This window comes from Trichomycterus rosablanca, chromosome 5 (genome assembly GCF_030014385.1).
Source record: "Trichomycterus rosablanca isolate fTriRos1 chromosome 5, fTriRos1.hap1, whole genome shotgun sequence".
NCBI lineage: Eukaryota > Metazoa > Chordata > Actinopteri > Siluriformes > Trichomycteridae > Trichomycterus > Trichomycterus rosablanca.
Window position 1 is genome coordinate 1,975,983 of NC_085992.1, and position 20,485 is coordinate 1,996,467.

Consider the following 20,485-nt stretch of genomic DNA (forward strand, 5'->3'; position numbering starts at 1 on the left):
CCCCAGACAAAGAGTTCAGTGTTCAGGCACCTAAACACCAAGACCGAGGACAGAGACCGAGGACAGTGACCGAGGACAGTGACCGAGGACAGTGACCACTCAGTCGTTACGGCTATGGATTTCCAACTGGAAATCAGAAATGTCCGCTGTTCTGTTGACAAGACCCTTAACCCTCAGCTGTACGTCGCTCTGGATTAAAAACAAGCAGCAATTTCTGTCACCTCAGAACGAACCCAAAAAGACGTCCAGAGATCCAACAACCAGAAAACATCGACCAAAACATGGACAAAAAAACGTAACACAACTTTAAAAATCCTGCTCCAATTTACTATGAAAATTTTTTGGCTCAATCCAGGAATGTAATGCCATGATCTACCCATTACCTACTAACCTACCCACCTAACCAGCTCTCCGTTTGGTAAATGATGGAGAGGTTCGTCAGCATCCATGTGAAGCTACAGCACACAGATAAAGGTAAGAACAACAACAGAAATACAGAGAGGAACTCCAGGCGTAAAGTATAGCGAGGCCTGGCTGGTCATCACTATACTTTCAGCCTGGGGTGCAACCTGGGTGGGAGGGGGCAGTGGTGGTGGTGGTGGTGGGGGAGGGTAACAAGGGTTGAGCAACACAAACGTAGAACTGGGCCGACAGACCACAGGATGCAGCTATAATCTAAGGGAATACACACACAAGTGTGTGTGTGTGTGTGTGTGTGTGTGTGTGTGTGTGTGTGTGTGTGTGTGTGAACCAGTCAGGACAAACAGAGACGAGGGGAGACCGGGAGGGACTACGTTTAAGGAACAGTGAAGCCACGCAGACGCCGTGCTGTACAGGAATAACAAAAGTGAGAAAACTGAGGGACAGACAGACAAAGGAACAGACGGACTGAGAGACAGATGGAGAGAGAGAGACAGGAAGAAAGAGGAAGAGAGAGAAAGGAAAAGAGAGAGGAAGAGAGGAAGGAAGAGAGAGACATGAAAATAGACAAAAAAACGAGAGAGACATGGAGAGAAAGAGAGACCGGAAAAGACAAACAAAAAGACAGAAAAGATGATAGACAGGAAAAGAGAGACAGGACAAGAGACATAATGAGAGACAGGAAGAAAAAGAGAGGCAGGATGAGAGACATGAAAAGAGAGACAGGATGAGAAACAGGTAGGTAAAGAAAAGAAGAGAAAGACAAAAAGAGAAAGAGAGACAGGAAGAGAAAGAGAGACAAAAAAAGACAAAAAGAAGGACACATGAACAGAGAGACAGGATAAGAGACAGGTAGGTAGAGACAAGATGAGAGAGAGAAAGAGAAAGAGAGATGAAGAGAAAAACAAGAAGAGAAAGACAGGAAGAGCGAGGTAGAGGGAGACAGGTAGATTTTGAGAGACAAGAAGTGAGAGACAGGAAGAGAGAGACAGGAGGAGATACAGGATGAAAGTCAGGTAGGTAAAGACAATAAGAGAGAGAAAGAAGGTAGAGACAGGAAGAGAGAGACAGGAAGAAATAGATATGAAGACAGAGACAGGATGAGCGACAGAAAGAGACAGACAGGAACAGAGAGATAGGAAAAAAGACAAAAAGAAAAAGATGGAAGGTAGAGACAGGAAGAGAGGACGTGAAAGAGAGACAGGTAGAGAAAGAGAGACAGGAAGAAGCTAGAGACATGAAAACAGATATATAAAGAGACAGAGAGACAAGAAGAGAGACAGACAGGTAGAGAAAGAGAGACAGGAGAAAAGACAGAGAGACAGGAATACAGGGAAAGATAAAAATGAGGGACAGGATGAAAGACAGGAAAAGAGAAACTGTAGAGAAGGGGAAGGACAGGGAGAGCAAGACAGGTAGAGAGAGACAGGTAGAGAATAAGAGACAGCGAGACAGGTAGAGAGAGAGAGGGATTGTATATAGAACAATCTCCCTAAAACTTGAGCGTTACCTTTAAATCCTATCCTCTCTCCTATCACCGACCCCCGCGAGGAAGAAAGAACAAACCGGGAAAGAACAACAAAACAAAACAACAAAAAACCCAAAAATATATAAACCTTCTGAGCATTGAGTCCAGCATACAGGACATTAAAGTCAGACAGACAGACAGACAGACAGGCGGGAAGAAGGAAGGAGACAGACGGACGGGGGACGAGGGTCAGACAGGTCGAAGGTGACCAGGGTTTGAGGGGCTGAAGGTCGCGGGTTCAGCATCACAAACATGATCAAACGTTTTTATCATCAGTAGATCAATCACAGATCAAACAATAACATGAACATGGTGGAGAACTCATGCCAACGAGATGCCAACGAGATGCCAGTGGTTACAGAGATGCCACGTCTGATAATCAACAAAAAATGTGATCTGTGAAAGATGTGGAAGTTCTGACATCGGACCTAAAATGACCACGTAACTACTAACCTACCCACTTACCTACTGTATTTACCCACCCGCATGCCGGCCTACCCACCCACCCGTCTATATCTCTGCCCACAAGCCAACCTACCAACTGGTCTATTTCTCTGCCAACCTACCCAGCCATCAATCAAAATACATACCAACTAATCCACCAACCAACCGACCCACATATTCCACCTCCTTATTGACTTTTCTACACACCAACAAGCCTAACTACCTACCTAACCATCTATTTCTCTACCCACAAGCCTACTTACCCACCCATCTATATCTCTGCCCATCAACAAGTCTACCAACCTACCAATTAATCTCAACACACCCACAAGCCCAACTACCTTCCTAACCATCTATCTTCCGACCCACCTAGAAGTCAACCGGCCTACCCATCCATTTCCCTACCCACCGACAAGCCTACCTACCTACCTACCCATCCACCTCCCTACCCACCCACAAGTGAACCGACCTACCCATCCATTTCCCTACCCACCCACAAGCCTACATACCCATCCATTTCCCTACCCACCCACAAGCCTACATACCCATCCATTTCTCTACCCACTAGCCTACATACTAACACAGCTATCTCCTTACCCACCAACAGGTCTACCAACCTATTCATCTATATATCTACCCAGCCATGAGCCTACCTACCTATCAATTTTTCAACCAACACTCAAGCCTAAATATCCATCCATTTCTCCACCCACTAGCCTACCTACTAACCCAGCTATCTCTCTACCCACAAACAGGTCTACCAACCTGCCCATCCATTTCTCTACCCACCCATAAGTCTACCTACCTACCCATCTATCTCCCTTCCCACCCATAAGCCTGCCTACCTACCTACCTACCTACCTACCTACCTACCTACCCATCTATCTCCCTACCCACCCACAAGCCTACCTACCAACCCAGCTATCTCCCTACCAACCCACAAGCCTACATATCCATCTATTTCTCTACCCACTAGCCTACCAATTCATCTATCTCCCTACCCACCAACAGGTCTACCAACCTACCCATCTATATATCTACCCACCCAGCACCCTTGAGCGTGGTTAAAGGCGCTATATAAGTGTAACTTACTATTATTGTTATTATTATTATTATAAGCCTACCTACCTATCAATTTCTCCACCAACACACACACAAGTGTAAATACCCATCCACCCACCCACTAGCCTACCTACTAACCCATCTATCTCCCTACCCACCCACACGTCTACATACCCATCAATTTCTCAAACACAAATACCTACAAACCAACCTACCCACAATCCAACATTTATTTACCTAATAAAATAGCTACTCCACCAGCCGGCTACAAACCTACCTACCAACTTATCCACCAACCTATACCTAAGCCTACCTAATAACAGTTAACTAATCTACCTACCAACATTCCAACCTTTTATAAACCATTAACCTACTACCCAACCACTCACTAGCCAAACTAGACTATACGGCCAAACATCTGTAGACATCTGACCAGGAGCTTGTTGGCATGGGCATTATTATGAACCCCCCTCCTCCCCCAGGGCTAAAATATGCTCTGTGGGAATTTGTGCCTATTTAGTCAAAGAGGTCAGGAGGTCAGGAACGGATGCTGGCAGACAACCTACCTACAAACCTACCAGCCCACCCCCCTACCTACCCATTCTACCCATCTCTGTTTTCATCTGTTTTTAATGTATCTTATTGGTTGTCATTTGTCAGAGTCTGAGAGTCTGAGTCATTTGTTTTGTTTTTGATCATATTTGAATTGTACAGTGTCCTTGGGTGACCTGAAAGGCGCTTATAAATAAAATTCTATTATTATTATTATTATCTACCATAAACTTCTTAACCTTCCTACTCATCTACCAACCCATTAACCGAACCGTTCCTGTCAGGAAGCAAGGTCGTCACTGGTATCAGACTAACGTATCGCGCTCGGTGAGGAACAAACGTTCACCGAGGAGAGCGGGATCGGATTTCTGACGGTCCGAGAGAAAGATGAGGATGAAAAACGAGCGTAGCGATAGAACAAATGTACACGAGGGAGAGACAGAACTGAGGAACAGAGAGAGAGACAGAGGAGGTTAATAACGTGCAATCAGAACGGTGACAGCAGAGGAAACGGAACAGCCAGAGACAGGAAGTGAAGACACGGTACCTTGGACATACGTCTCCGGGTGAGCTTCAGAGGAGAAGAGGAAGAGAGAGAGAGTAAAGGGTTTAAACAAGCAGGTACAGAGCAGGTACAGAGCAGGTACAGAGCAGGTACAGAGCAGGTACACGAGGTTACGGCTCGTATTATATATGAGAGGCGCTAATGGTGATCGTACATCACATACACACACCAATAACATATACACACACACACACACACACACACACACACTAGGTAGGAGCTGAACACAGCAAAGTCAAAAGCACTGCTGGGGTTGTGTCCTATTTTGTTGTGTAGTGTCCTCATTTATAGTGTATTGTCCTGAGTGCGTCCTTTGTTGAAGTGTAGTGTCCTGGGTGTGTCCTAATTTTAAGTGTAGTGTATATGGTGTGTCGTATTTGTTGTGTAGTGTCTTGGATGTGTCGTACTATAAAGTGTAGTGTCCTGGGCGTGTCCCATTTGTTGTGTAGTGTCCTGGGTGTGTCCTAATTTTAAGTGTAGTGTCCTGGGTGCATCCTATTTTGTTGTTTAGTGTCATGGGTGTGTCCTCATTTATAGTGTATTGTCCTGAGTGTGTCCTTTGTTGAAGTGTAGTGTCCTGGGCCTGTCCTGTTTCAAACTGCAGTGTCCTGAGTGTGTCTTATTTTATTGTTTAGTGTCTTGAATGTGTCCTAATATTAAGTGTAGTGTCCTGGGTGTGTCCTATTTATTGTGTAGTGTCCTATTTCTTGTGGGGTGTCCTATTATAAAGTGTAGTGTCCTAATTTGTTGTACAGTGTTCCAGGTGTGTCCTAACTTAAAATGCAGTGTCTTGGGTGTGTCCTTTTTTGAAGTGTAGTGTCCTGGATGTGTCTTAATTTAAAGTGTAGTGTCCTGGATGTGTCCTATTTCGAAGTGCACTGTTCTGGCTGTGTCTTATTTTATTGTTTAGTGTTCTGGGTGCGTAGGGTCCTAATATAAAGTGTAGTGTCCTTATTTGTTGTATAGTGTTCCAGGTGTGTCCTAATTTTAAGTGTAGTGTCTTGGGCGTGTACTATTTTGTTGTTTAGTGTCTTGGCTGTGTCTTATTATATTGTGTAGTGCACCGGGCGTGTCCTATTTGTTGTGTAATGTCCTTTTTTGAAGTGTAGTGTCCTGGGTGTGTCCTGTTTTGTTGTGTAGTGTTCTGGGTGTGTAGGGTCCTAATACTAAAGTGTAGGGTGTAGTGTACTGATAGCATTGCTCAGATTCGAACCCTGATCCCAAGTGATGATGGGTAAGCATAACAGACTGTGGTGCCACCTGAGCGCCACCCAAGTGCCACCCAGGTGCCCACTTGAATCATATTTTAATTATGAATTGAACCATTCGTCCCCAAATAACTGACATGAACCGACAGGCTAAAATAAATGTAGACGCTGAATATTAGCCGGTGTGTGTGTGTGAGTGTGTGTGTGTGTGTGAGTGTGTGTAATATTAGAAATGATGATGCAAGTGTGTGGAGATGTGACAGTGGACAAACTGCGAAGGAGATAATGAGTGTGTGGGAGTGAGGGGACGGGAAAGGTCGCACGGGCACAAACACACACACACACACACACACTCTACAAAAAAGATCCCTACATCAGCCTGACACGAGTGATCTATTAGTAGTAATAATTCTTATTCTTTCTGCCACACACACACACACACACACACCTGCTCACACACACACACACGTCAGGTAAAGATGGAGTGCAGGTATAACCTTCGTCTGATGTGTGTGTGTGTGTGTGTGTGTACTGTAAGCTGTAGCAGTGCTGTCAGGGCACAATGCACTGACCTTTATCATCATCATCACTTATTATTACAGAGTGGGCGTGGCACAGCGGTGCAGCTGCTGGAGCGGGTGTCACACAGCGACGTGGGTTTGATCATCGTCCCCGATCAGCGGTCAGCGTGTGTGAGGAATTTTACACGCTCTACCCGTGCCTTTAGTTTCCTCACACCTCACAAAAACATGCGGCAGGTGGACTGGCTGGTGAGTGAGTGAGTGTGTGAGTGAGTAAATAAGTGAATGAATAAGTGAGTGTGTATGTGAGTAAATGAGTGCATGTGTGAGTGAAAGTGTGAGTGAGTAAATAAGTGAATGAATGAGTGTGTGTGTATGTGAGTCAGTGAGTGAGTGTGTGTGAGTGAAAGTGTGAGTGTGTGTGTATGAGAGTCAGTGAGTGAGTGAGTGAAAGTGTGAGTGAGTGTGTGAGTAAATGAGTGAGTGTGTGTGTATGCGAGTCAGTAAGTGAGTGAGTGTGTGAGTGAAAGTGTGAGTGAGTAAATAAGTTAATGAATGAGTGAGTGTGTATGTGAGTCAGTGAGTGAGTGTGTGTGAGTGAAAGTGTGAGTGTGTGTGTATGAGAGTCAGTGAGTGAGTCAGTGAGTGAGTGAAAGTGTGAGTGAGTAAATAAGTGAATGAATGAGTGAGTGTGTATGAGTCAGTGAGTGAGTGAGTGAGTGAAAGTGTGAGTGAGTAAATAAGTGAATGAATGAGTGAGTGTGTATGCGAGTCAGTGAGTGAGTAAATGAGTGAATAAGTAAGTGAATAAATGAGTGAGCAAGTGAATGAGTGTGAGTAAATAAATGAGCGAGTGAATAAATGAATGAGTGAGTGGGTGAGTGAATAAATGAGTGAGTGAATAAATGAATGTGTGAGGTGTGTAAGTCAATAAGTGAGTGATTGAGTGTGTGAGTAAATAAATGAGTCAGTGAATAAGTGAGTGAATGAGTGTGTTAGTAAATAAATGAGTCAGTGAATAAGTGAGTGAATGAATACGAGTGAGTGTGAATGAGTGAGTGTGAATGAATGAATGAGAGTGAATAAATAAGTGAGTGAATGAATGAGTGAGTGTGTGAGTGAATAAATGAATGAGTGAATAAATGAGTGAGTAAATAAATGAGTGAGTGAGCATGTAAATAAGTGAGTGAGTGAATGAGTGTGTGAGTAAATAAATGAATGATTGAGTGTGTGACTAAGTGAATGAGTGAGTGAATAAGTGAGTGTGTGAGTGAGTGTGTAAATGAGTGTGTGAGTGAGTGTGTAAATGAATAAATGAATGTGAGTGAATAAATGAATGAGAGAGTAAATAACTAAATGAGTGTGTGAGTGAATGAGTGAGTGAATGAGTGAATTAACATGCTAATATGTTGTTAAGCTAGCATTATTAGCCTAATAGCATTATTTCTTGGATAAATAAGTTCATTAATAAATTTCTTGTTAAATTAAACCCACAGTCGCGTCTCCTGGCACTCAGTGTGTGTGTGTGCGTGTGTGTGTGTGTGTGTGTGTGTGTGTGTGCGTGTGTGTGCGCACGAGTTTGTGTGAGTGTGTGTGTTAGCCGGCTCATTTTGATTGAGTGCGCCTGAATTCCACGCTAGCTCGGCTAATAGGAAAAACAGACGGACACGTTCGAGTCCAGATTTTTTTCAAACAGACGAGCGGCTGGGGAAACGCGGGTCGTTAGCTAACGAGGCCGCGGCTAGCTCTCACCGACACCTCCCGACGCGCTAACAACACGCAGAGATTTAGCAGCCCGAGGCGGAGGAACGGCCCCGGCGGCAATTAGCCTTCGCGCAGCGGGAAGAGAAATGAGAGCTGTGCGACTTGCTAATGTAGCTCGAAGTCGGTTAGCGGGGCGGAAATGTTTTGTTTTGTGTTTGGGAAGTTTACTCAGTACTGTCGACATATCCAATTCCCACTCGCTAGCTACGCCGACCTGATAATAACACGCTATTTTAATTGTGTTTGCAAAAGACGCTACAGTTACCAGCGTCCATAAATTCATCCTAAGTGGTAAATCTACATTTTCAGCATTTAGCGGACGCTCTTATCCAAAACGACTTACAGTAGTGTGACAGTGTACAGTCTAAGAGTTAAGGGCCTTGCTCAGGGGCCCAACAGCAGCAACGTGGCAGTGGTGGGGCATGAACCAGCAACCTTCTGATTACTAGTTCAGTACCTTAACTGCTAGGCTACAACTGCCCCTGGTACTGGACTAGTAGTAGCCAAGTGGGTAGAGCTTTGGGCTATCAACTGAAAGGTCGAGAGTTCAAATCACAGCCACCGTTGGGCCCTTGAGCAAGGCCCTTAACCCTGTCGGCTCCAGGGGCGGCGTACAATAGCCGACCCTGTGCCCTGACCCCAAATATTTCGTTCTACTGTACACCTGTAGACGTAAATTTGACAAATAACGACGTTCTATTCCAGCTGTCATTTGCGCCTCCGTGCCCCCTCTGCTGGCCATATTTGGGAAGGACGCAGAAGGACTCGATTCCGTACCCACGCCACATGGGCTCGCGGCTTTTGTTCTGGTGAGTCAGAAAAGTGCCGAGTGAAGACGTGACTGCGTATTCGCTGGCCTGCCGTTAAAGACTCGGACGCTGAGTAAACACACCTAACGCAGCGTGTCATAAAAGATCGGACACGATATTTTCCAGCAGTGTCGTGCAGCTCTGAAATCACGCGGCGTAACCGCGGCCCGAGTCACTCCGAGACGAGACGCACAGCCGGTCTGATTCTGCGCTCCTGTTCGCTCGATCCCCGAGACGTTCCCCTGTAGCTCCGGAAATAATCTCACGCCCCCCGTCCAGACTTTTTTGGGCTTCCTGGAGGCTTAATTGCTTCTTATCAAGCTTTGTTAGGGTTAAATAAAACACCGTTCGTAAAGTAAAGCTCGTCTCTGGTGGACGGAGCTGCACAGCGGTTACGGTTTCCGTTCCAAAACCCCGTCAGACTGATGAACTGTGAACCTGCCCAGTCAGAGTGGGATTAGATGTCATCCACATTTAACAACCTAAATGATGAGGTTTGATTTTGTGTAGAGGATCTGGCAACCTGTCACACCACATCCTCACTGGAGCAGGTACTAGATACTACACTACTCTTGCTGTATTACACGCCTCTTCTGTAGACCTGCACCCTCCAGACACTAGGAGTCGCTGTCGCAGCTCCCAGGATTATTTATATACAGTGCCTTGCAAAAGTATTCAGCCCCCTTGAACTTTTCAACCTTTTGCCACATTTCAGGCTTCAAACATAACGATATGAAATTGTAATTTTTTGTGAAGAATCAATAACAAGTGCGACACAATCGTGAAGTAGAACGAAATTTATTGGATATTTTAAACTTTTTTTAGAAATAAAAAACTAAAAAGTGGGGCGTGCAATATTATTCAGCCCCTTTACTTTCAGTGCAGCAAACTCACTCCAGAAGTTCAGTGAGGATCTCTGAATGATCCAATGTTGACCTAAATGACTGATGGTGATAAATAGAATCCACCTGTGTGTAATCAAGTCTCCGTATAAATGCACCTGCTCTGTGACAGTCTCAGAGTTCTGTTTAAAGCGCAGAGAGCATCATGAAGACCAAGGAACACACCAGGCAGGTCCGAGATACTGTTGTGGAGAAGTTTAAAGCCGGATTTGGATACAAAAAGATTTCCCAAGCTTTAAACATCTCAAGGAGCACTGTGCAAGCGATCATATTGAAATGAAGGGAGTATCAGACCACTGCAAATCTACCAAGACCCGGCCGTCCCTCTAAACTTTCAGCTCAAACAAGGAGAAGACTGATCAGAGATGCAGCCAAGAGGCCCATGATCACTCTGAATGAACTGCAGAGATCTACAGCTGAGGTGGGAGAATCTGTCCATAGGACACAATCAGTCGTACACTGCACAAATCTGGCCTTTATGGAAGAGTGGCAAGAAGAAAGCCATTTCTCAAAGATATCTATAAAAAGTCACCTGGGAGACACACCAAACATGTGGAAGAAGGTGCTCTGGTCAGATGAAACCAAAATCGAACTTTTTGGCCACAATGCAAAACGTTATGTTTGGCGTAAAAGCAACACAGCTCATCACCCTGAACACACCATCCCCACTGTCAAACATGGTGGTGGCAGCATCATGGTTTGGGCCTGCTTTTCTTCAGCAGGGACAGGGAAGATGGTTAAAATTGATGGGAAGATGGATGGAGCCAAATACAGGACCATTCTGGAAGAAAACCTGTTGCAGTCTGCAAAAGACCTGAGACTGGAACGGAGATTTATCTTCCAACGAGACAATGATCCAAAACATAAAGCAAAATCTACAATGGAATGGTTCACAAATAAACGTATCCAGGTGTTAGAATGGCCAAGTCAAAGTCCAGACCTGAATCCCATCGAGAATCTGTGGAAAGAGCTGAAAACTGCTGTTCACAAACGCTCTCCATCCAACCTCACTGAGCTCGAGCTGTTTTGCAAGGAAGAATGGGCAAAAATTTCTGTCTCTCGATGTGCAAAACTAATAGAGACATACCCCAAGCGACTTGCAGCTGTAATCGCAGCAAAAGGTGGCGCTACAAAGTATTAACGCAAGGGGGCTGAATAATATTGCACGCCCCACTTTTCAGTTTTTTATTTCTAAAAAAAGTTTAAAATATCCAATAAATTTCGTTCCACTTCACGATTGTGTCCCACTTGTTGTTGATTCTTCACAAAAAATTACAATTTCATATCGTTATGTTTGAAGCCTGAAATGTGGCAAAAGGTTGAAAAGTTCAAGGGGGCTGAATACTTTTGCAAGGCACTGTATATATAAACAAAAATAGAAATTAATCTGAATAAACGAGTTTTTAAAAATAAAAATAACTACAGAGTTTTAACACTCAGATGTGTCTACACAACCAAAGTATTTGGACACAAAGGTGCTATCAATCAGTAATACACACACACACACTAATACAGACACACAATAACACACACACTGTTATACACACAAAAATATACACAAAAACACACACACTCAATAATACACTAACAAGAACACAAACAATAATACACACAGTAACACACACACACACAATAACACACATAGACACAGTAATACAAACACACACACACATACTAATACAGACACACAATAATACACACACTAATACACACATAAAAATATACACACAGTAACACACACACACTAATACAGACACAATGATACACACACAGTAATACAAACACACACACTAATAGACACACAATAACACACACAGACATACAGTAATACACACACACACACACAGAGACGCAAATTAATACACACACTATTTACACACACAACAATAACACACACACACACTTATGGGAGCAGCAGATTTTGGTGAGCAGATAAATGAGGGAGCAGAAGAACGTTGAGATGAAAAATGAACCGCAGAACATTTAAACCTTCACTGACTTCAAAGCTGCTGTTGTTTGTGACACACACACACACACACACACCTGAACACGGCCAAAAGTAAGTGGACGCCCCTTTTATTCTATATGTTCAGCTGTTTCAGCTACACCACTGCTAACAGATATATAAAACCAATTATAGAGCTCATCCATACTACACTTATACATCAACAGTTTGGGGAAGGCTCTCGCCTGTCAGCCCCACCAACGCCAATCCCCCACTCCTCACAGACACTGACCAGGATCAAACCCAGGTCCTCGCAAGTCCTGCTGCTGGAGGCACCCACACTCAGTAAGGAAAAGTAAAAAATAAGGCAGCTGTGAAGTCTGGTGGAGGAGGAATAATGGACTCAAAAACGTCATATTAATCATTTAATCTTATTGTTTGTGTGTGTGTGTGTGTGTGTGTGTTCAGGCGTCCACAAACTTTTAGCCGTGGGCGTGGCCGTGTAGGTGTGTGAGGTTCCTTACCCACGGTGCAGTGCTCTCCGGTCCAGCCCTGGTGGCACTCACACTTGCCGTCCTTACAGGTCCCGTGTTCGGTGCAGCGAGAGTGGCACGCCTTCACGTCACACACCGAGCCGGTCCAGCCCTCCTCGCACCTACAGCTTCCACCCATACACACGCCGTGGGAGCCGCAGTCCACCTCACACACTTCTGCACACACGCACACACACACACGCACACACACACGCACACACACACACACACACACACACACACACACAGAGAGAGAGTAAAAAACGTTAAGTTCAGTTCAATAACATACACTTTAGGCTTCATCAAGCCATGTACCCAACTAGGGGCAGAATAGAGCAGCCAATCCACCTTCTGCATGGATTTAGTGTTATTAGAGGGCACCTCACTACATTACATGACTACTCATTCACACCTAGGGACACTTAAGAGCAGCCAATCCACCTTCTGCATGTCTTTAATAAGTGGAAGCAAACCAGAGAATCAATAAGAAACTTGCACAGACACTGGAAGAAACTACAACCACCCAACACTGACAAGGCAGGAATTGAACCCAGGTTTTCAGGAGGGGCAGATTAGAGCAGCCAATCCACCTTCTGCAGGGATAGAGTGTTATTAGGGGGCGTCACAATACATTACATGACTACTCATTCACACCCAGGGACACTTAGAAGTAGCCAATCCACCTTCTGCATGGACTGAGTGTTTTTAGGGGGCGTCACACTACATCACACGCCTGTTCACTCACTCCTAGGGACACTTAAGAGCAGCCAATCCACCTTCTGCATGGACTGAGTGTTATTAGGGGGCATCACACAGGACACTTAAGAGCAGCCAATCCACCTTCTGCATGGATTTAGTGTTATTGGGGAGCGCCACACTACATTACATGCCTACTCACTCACACCTAGGGACAATTAAGAGCAGCCAATCCACCTTCTGCATGGGCTGATTGTTATTAGGGGCGCCAAATACAAGCACATTGTTTTATACTCAACATTTCTCACCGGGTCTGGTTTGTGTCCGCAGCACTTAAGAGCCGCCTGTCTGTCCGGCCCGCCCACACACACTCACTCACTCACACACACACACACACACACACATGCACACACAAACGTGCACACACACACACACAAACGTGCACACACACACACACACAAGGTCGCATAGCTCAAACTCATTAAGACTAACCCATCATCAGTGGGTGAATCAATCTCTTCAGGTCTGTGTATTCTCACCACACACATCATCACACTGACACGTCTCAACTCTGTCTCACCCCGGTGTGTGTGTGAGTGTGTGTGTGTGTGTCTGTGCGCATGTGTGTGTGTGTGTGTGTGTAGAACGTGGAGTGCACAAAGCGAGACCAGTAAAGACTTTTTTATGGTTTGTTGTGTTCGGCAGGGATGAACTTCAGTGGCTGGCAAAGAGATCTGAAACCAAGCCTGCTAAACTGCACCTTTGGGATGAATCAGAATGCAGACTGTAATTCAGGCCTACTTTTTCAACATCAGTTCTGTGTTTTCTGCACCAAACGCGCACAAGTTCTTACAGACATGGTCCGAAATCTAGCCGCACAGACACACTTCTTTTATCTGAAGGAAGCTCACACAGACACGTGGAGAGAAGGTTAAAAAGGACCAAAACCCGGCTTCCGAGGATGCACGTTGGTGTGCGGCACCCACCGCTCCGCCGGGCACCACTCCGCTGCCCAGTAAAGAGTGATGCATGATGGGAGTTTTGTTTGGGAAATGTAATTTGACGGCGTCGTGTTTGATGTGTGCTGAAATGAAAAGTGCTCGTTTGATGGGAGTGTGTGGATGGATATGTGAACTGACAGCAGCTCTCATGTGTGTGTGTGCGTGTGTGTGAGTGTGTGCGCGTGTGTGTGTGTGAGTGTGTGTTCAGACCTCCCACATCTCCAGGAATGTAAACAAATCAAACCACAGACGGATCGGACCGCGTGTGGAGCTGCAGGTCCTGCCAATAATAAAAAATAAACCTGTTCGACTTCACACACTCCTGTTCTGCACGTTCAGTTTATAGGAGGGGAGTGTGTGGTGGGATCGCTGCGCGCACACACACACACACACACACTCTCTCTCTCTCTCTCTCACACACACACACACACACACACACACACTGACACACTCACACACACCTCCCACCTGTTTGTCAATAACAGTTTTCTTCAGGAAATAAAAAATATGTCTGTCAGGAAACAGAATGATTTTCAGTGTGTGTGTGTGTGTGTGTGTGTGTGTGTGAGTGTGTGTGTGGTATTAGTGTATAATGGTAGTGTGTGTGTGTGTGTGTGTGGTATGAGTGTATAATGGTAGTGTGTGTGTGTGTGTGTGTGGTATGAGTGTATAATGGTAGTGTGTGTGTGTGTGTGTGTGGTATGAGTGTATAATGGTAGTGTGTGTGTGGTATGAGTGTATAATGGCAGTGTGTGTGTGTGTGTGTGGTATGAGTGTATAATGTTAGTGTGTGTGTGTGTGTGTGTGGTATGAGTGTATAATGGTAGTGTGTGTGTGTGTGTGGTATGAGTGTATAATGGTAGTGTGTGTGTGTGTGTGTGTGTGGTATGAGTGTATAATGGTAGTGTGTGTGTGTGTGTGTGTGGTATGAGTGTATAATGGTAGTGTGTGTGTGTGGTATGAGTGTATAATGGTAGTGTGTGTGTGTGTGTGGTATGAGTGTATAATGGTAGTGTGTGTGTGTGTGTGTGTGGTATGAGTGTATAATGGTAGTGTGTGTGTGTGTGTGTGTGTGTGTGGTATGAGTGTATAATGGTAGTGTGTGTGTGTGTGTGTGTGTGGTATGAGTGTATAATGGTAGTGTGTGTGTGTGTGTGTGTGTGTGTGTGGTATGAGTGTATAATGGTAGTGTGTGTGTGTGTGTGTGGTATGAGTGTATAATGGTAGTGTGTGTGTGTGTGTGTGTGGTATGAGTGTATAATGGTAGTGTGGGTGTGTGTGTGGTATGAGTGTATAATGGTAGTGTGTGTGTGTGTGTGTGTGGTATGAGTGTATAATGGTAGTGTGTGTGTGTGTGTGTGGTATGAGTGTATAATGGTAGTGTGTGTGTGTGGTATGAGTGTATAATGGTAGTGTGTGTGTGTGTGTGGTATGAGTGTATAATGGTAGTGTGTGTGTGTGTGGTATGAGTGTATAATAGTAGTGTGTGTGTGTGGTATGAGTGTATAATGGTAGTGTGTGTGTGTGTGTGGTATGAGTGTATAATGGTAGTGTGTGTGTGTGTGGTATGAGTGTATAATAGTAGTGTGTGTGTGTGGTATGAGTGTATAATGGTAGTGTGTGTGTGTGTGTGGTATGAGTGTATAATGGTAGTGTGTGTGTGTGTGTGTGTGGTATGAGTGTATAATAGTAGTGTGTGTGTGTGTGTGTGTGTGGTATGAGTGTATAATGGTGTATATAGTGTGTGTGTGTGTGTGATGCTGGTACGAGTGTGTTGTGCTAGTGTGTGTGTGTGGTATGAGTGTATAATGGTAGTGTGTGTGTGAGTGTGCGTGTGTGTGGTATAAGTGTATAGTAGTAGCGTGTGTGTGTGTGGTATAAGTGTATAATGGGAGTGTGTGTGGGGGGGTTTAAGTGTATATTGGTAGTGTGTGTGCGAATGTGTGTGTGGTATGAGTGTATAACAGTAGTGTGTGTGTGTATGTGTGGTGCTGGTATAAATGTATAATGGTAGTGTGTGTGTGTGTGGTATGAGTGTATAACAGTAGTGTGTGAGTGTGTGTGTGAGTGTGTGTGTGTGTGTGTGTGTAATGAGTGTATAATGGTAGTGTGTGTGTGTGGTATGAGTGTATAATGGTAGTGTTTGTGTGTGGTATGAGTGTATAATGGTAGTGTGTGTGTGTGGTATGAGTGTATAATGGTAGTGTGTGTGTGTGGTATGAGTGTATAATGGTAGTGTGTGTGAGTGTGGTATGAGTGTATAACAGTAGTGTGTGTGAGTGTGTGTGTGAGTGTGTGTGTGTGTGTGTGTGAGTGTGGTATGAGTGTATAACAGTAGTGTGTGTGAGTGTGTGTGAGTGTGTGTGTGAGTGTGTGTGTGTGTGTGTGTGTGTGGTATGAGTGTATAATGGTAGTGTGTGTGTGGTATGAGTGTATAACAGTAGTGTGTGTGTGTGTGTGTGCGTGTGTGTGCGTGTGTGGTATGAGTGTATAATGGTCAGTGTGTGTGTGTGTGTGATATGAGTGTATTACAATAGTGTGTGTGTGTGTGGTATGAGTGTATCATAGTAGTGTGTGTGTGTGTGTGTGTGTGATGAAGACAGGAAGTGATGTGTATTACCGATGGAACAGTCCGGCCCGGTCCAGTTGGTGTCGCAGGTACAGGTGGCGCTCTCGCTCTGGTACTTGCCGTGACCGGAACACTGCTCCGGACAAACCGCCTTCACCAGCTCACAGCTCGGCCCCGAGAACCCGCCGTTACAGTGGCACACGCCGTGGATACACACGCCACGCCCGGAACACGAGGGGTCCACACAGTCCACTGGAAAAAACACACACACACACACACAGCGTTAATATAACACACACGCCGTGGATACACACGCCACGCCCGGAACACGAGGGGTCCACACAGTCCACTGGAAAAAACACACACACACACACAGCGTTAATATAACACACACGCCGTGGATACACACGCCACGCCCGGAACACGAGGGGTCCACACAGTCCACTGGAACACACACACACACAGCGTTAATATAACACACACGCCGTGGATACACACGCCACGCCCGGAACACGAGGGGTCCACACAGTCCACTGGAACACACACACACAGCGTTAATATAACACACACGCCGTGGATACACACGCCACGCCCGGAACACGAGGGGTCCACACAGTCCACTGGAACACACACACACAGCGTTAATATAACACACACGCCGTGGATACACACGCCACGCCCGGAACACGAGGGGTCCACACAGTCCACTGGAACACACACACACAGCGTTAATATAACACACACGCCGTGGATACACACGCCACGCCCGGAACACGAGGGGTCCACACAGTCCACTGGAACACACACACTGGGCAGGACACACATGTACACACACACACACTCACACACTTAGGTCAATTTAGTAGTTCCAGTTATCCTGACTGCACGTGTTTGGACTGTGGGAGGAAACCCACATGGACATGGGGAGAACATGCAAACTCCACCTGGGATTTGAACCCAGAACCTTCTTGCTGTTATTATTATTATTATTATTATTACTAATTAACTGCAGTGTATGAATCGTGGAGACGGGGGGTCACCTGTAGAATAACACCCCGGTCCAGACCCACAGAGCCCTGTGTGGTAATCCCACTGAGTGTGTGTGTGTGTGTGTGAGTGTGTGTGTGTGTGTGTGTGGGTTGATGAGTCGTAATCAGGCCGCCAACCGCCGGCCATTTCATTAGGACCAGATAACACGATTCACTCTCGCTTAATTACATTAGCCTTCCTGCTTCTCTTTCAGCCTGCAAGTGTGTGTGTGTGTGTGTGTATGTGTGTGTGTGAAAGAGAGAGTGTGTGTTTGTGAGTGTGTGTGTGTGTTTGTGAGTGTGTGTGTGTGCGCGTGTGTGTGAAAGGCAAATCAATGCCATTAAACACTGCTGATGTTACTTTTCAAGCTCTTACTGTGTGTTATACTATTTAAACAGCGTACAGATGAACTGTGGGTATACAATTACTGAATGTAGCTCATCATTTGTCACAACTGTACGCCAAAATATGCCAATTAATAGTCAAAACAGACCCCCCCGGGACCTGTGTGTCCTGTTATTGAGTGCCGATCTGCCCAGTGTGTGTGTGTGTGTGTGTGTGTGTCCTGTTATCGAGTGGCGACATGCCCAGTGTGCGTGTGTGTGTGTGTGTGTGCGCGCGCGCTTGTGTGTGTGTGTGTCTGTGTGTGTGTGTGTGCATGTGTGTGTCCAATTATGAAGTGGCGACATGTCCAGTGTGTGTGTGTGTGTGTGTGTGTGTTCCAGTGGACTGTGTGGAGCCCTCGTGTTCCGGTCGGGGTGTGTGTATCCACGGCGTGGTGGACCATTCTCATGAACACAACGAGACTAAGATGGTAATGGCATGGTAATTAGTGCAGCAGGTACAGCAGTGTTGTTGGGATGTTTAAACCTCTTTATTAGGAACACATGGTTAGAGGCGGTGGTTCCAAATCCCAACAACACTGCTGCACCACTGTTCCATGCACTGTTCCCCCTGGTACAGAAGGGCAGAGGATGTCAGGCGCCTCCTCGGACACACGCTTAACTATTATCGCTTCTTTTCACCCGCCAGCGACGGAGTCTCACAGAGAGCGGAACAGCGTACGACCAACATCAAGGATCTCCGATTTTTTTCCCCCATTTGTTGTCCACCGCCCCCCCACAGGCACGCAGCCAATCGCATGTCTGCGCAGGCGCCAGACCGGCTGATGAGCCCCGAATTTATTAATCTGCGTTTTTAACGACATGCATAATTACACTTTTTTTTCATGTTCTGCCCTTCAAAAAGGGAAAAAAAAAGTTTTCTTTTTCTATTAGAGAGAATAAAGCGTTTGGAACGGCGGCGTTAGCGTAATTACGCGCTCGGCTAAGTGCGGACCAGCCTTTGTTTCTCACGCAGCGAGCTATTAACTCGGAGCTAATAATTATTAAAGAAACGCCGGAGATGAAAGCGGAGTGAGGGACCTCTGACGACCACGGACGCCACTTCAGATCCGTCGTCGAGGAGGAGAACGCTGGGCGGGGCCGGGGGGGTGGGGGGTGCTTGAGCGGATGGCGTTTCGCTCTCTCTCTCGCTCTCTCTCGCCGAGGGATTACGTGGCGCGGGATCTTACCATCTCGTGTTCTGAAGAGGCTCGGCGAGAGAGAAATCGATGGCACTCCGACTCTGGCGGTAATCAGCCGGCGTGTTTGTACTACATTACATTACTACGCGCCGCTACTTAAGCTTCACGTTCCCGTCTTAGCCGAGGTCACAGGAGTTTACTCAACACCAGCTCCTCTCACAGCACGGAGCATCGCGATTGGTTATGTTACAACCAATGAAATGAAAGAAGGCGGGGCTTAAGGCTTTGTAGTGGTGGGAAAATTTCAAAGCATCATTAGTCATGATATTCAGGAACCAAACATTTAAAAATTCTAACCCTAACCCTTAACCCTAAATCTAAACCCTAAACCCTTAACCCTAAATCTAAACCCTAAACCCTTAACCCTAAATCTAAACCCTAACTCTAAACCCTAACCCTAAATCTAAACCCTAACTCTAAACCCTAAACCATAACCCTAAATCTAAACCCTAACTCTAAACCCTAAACCCTAACCACAAATCTAAACCCTAACTCTAAACCCCAACCCTAAATCTAAACCCTAACTCTAAACCCTAAACCCTTAACCCTAAATCTAAACCCTAACTCTAAACCCTAACCCTAAATCTAAACCCTAACTCTAAACCCTAAATCTAAACCCTAACTCTAAACCCTAAACCCTAACCACAAATCTAAACCCTAACTCTAAACCCTAAACCCTAACTCTAAACCCTAAACCCTTAACCCTAAATCTAAACCCTAACTCTAAACCCTAACCCTAAATCTAAACCCTAACTCTAAACCCTAAACCCTTAACCCTAAATCTGAACCCTAACTCTAAACCCTAAACCCTAACTCTAAACCCTAAACCCTAAATCTAAACCCTAACTCTAAACCCTAAACCCTTAACCCTAAATCTAAACCCTAACTCTAAACCCTAAACCCTAACCCTAAATCTAAACCCTAACTCTAAACCCTAAACCCTTAACCCTAAATCTAAACCCTAACTCTAAACCCTAACTCTAAACCCTAAACCCTAAATCTAAACCCTAACTCTAAACCCTAAACCCTAACCCTTAACCCTAAATCTAAACCCTAACTCTAAACCCTAACCCTAAATCTAAACCCTAACTCTAAACCTTAACCCTAAATCTAAACCCTAAACCCTAACCCTTAACCCTAAATCTAAACCCTAACTCTAAACCCTAAACCTTAACCCTAAATCTAAACCCTAACTCAAAACCCTAACCCTAAATCTAAACCCTAACTCTAAACCCTAAACCCTAAGCCTAAACCCAAACCTAAACCCTCTTATCCCTTACCATAAACCTTAATCCTTACCTTAACCCTAAATCTTAACTGTAACACCAAACCCTAAAGTCTAACCCTAAACC

At 45.3% G+C, this 20,485-nt stretch overlaps 1 protein-coding gene across 15 annotated transcripts in view; it reads right to left on the reverse strand.

Annotated features, from left to right (window-relative positions):
• The window catches only part of tenm3 (teneurin transmembrane protein 3), an 861,875-nt gene that overhangs the window by 90,597 nt on the left and 750,793 nt on the right, over positions 1-20,485 (reverse strand). For 10 of the 15 annotated variants that reach the window (XM_062995505.1, XM_062995515.1, XM_062995511.1 and 7 more), the window contains 4 exons: positions 16,571-16,771; positions 12,245-12,430; positions 4,554-4,577; positions 1,931-1,951 (listed from right to left, as the gene is read on the reverse strand). In XM_062995505.1, the coding sequence (XP_062851575.1) occupies positions 1,931-1,951; positions 4,554-4,577; positions 12,245-12,430; positions 16,571-16,771 (432 nt within the window). The remainder of the gene's footprint in view (positions 1-1,930; positions 1,952-4,553; positions 4,578-12,244; positions 12,431-16,570; positions 16,772-20,485) is intronic. The other 5 variants (XM_062995517.1, XM_062995516.1, XM_062995514.1 and 2 more) reach the window with 2 other exon arrangements.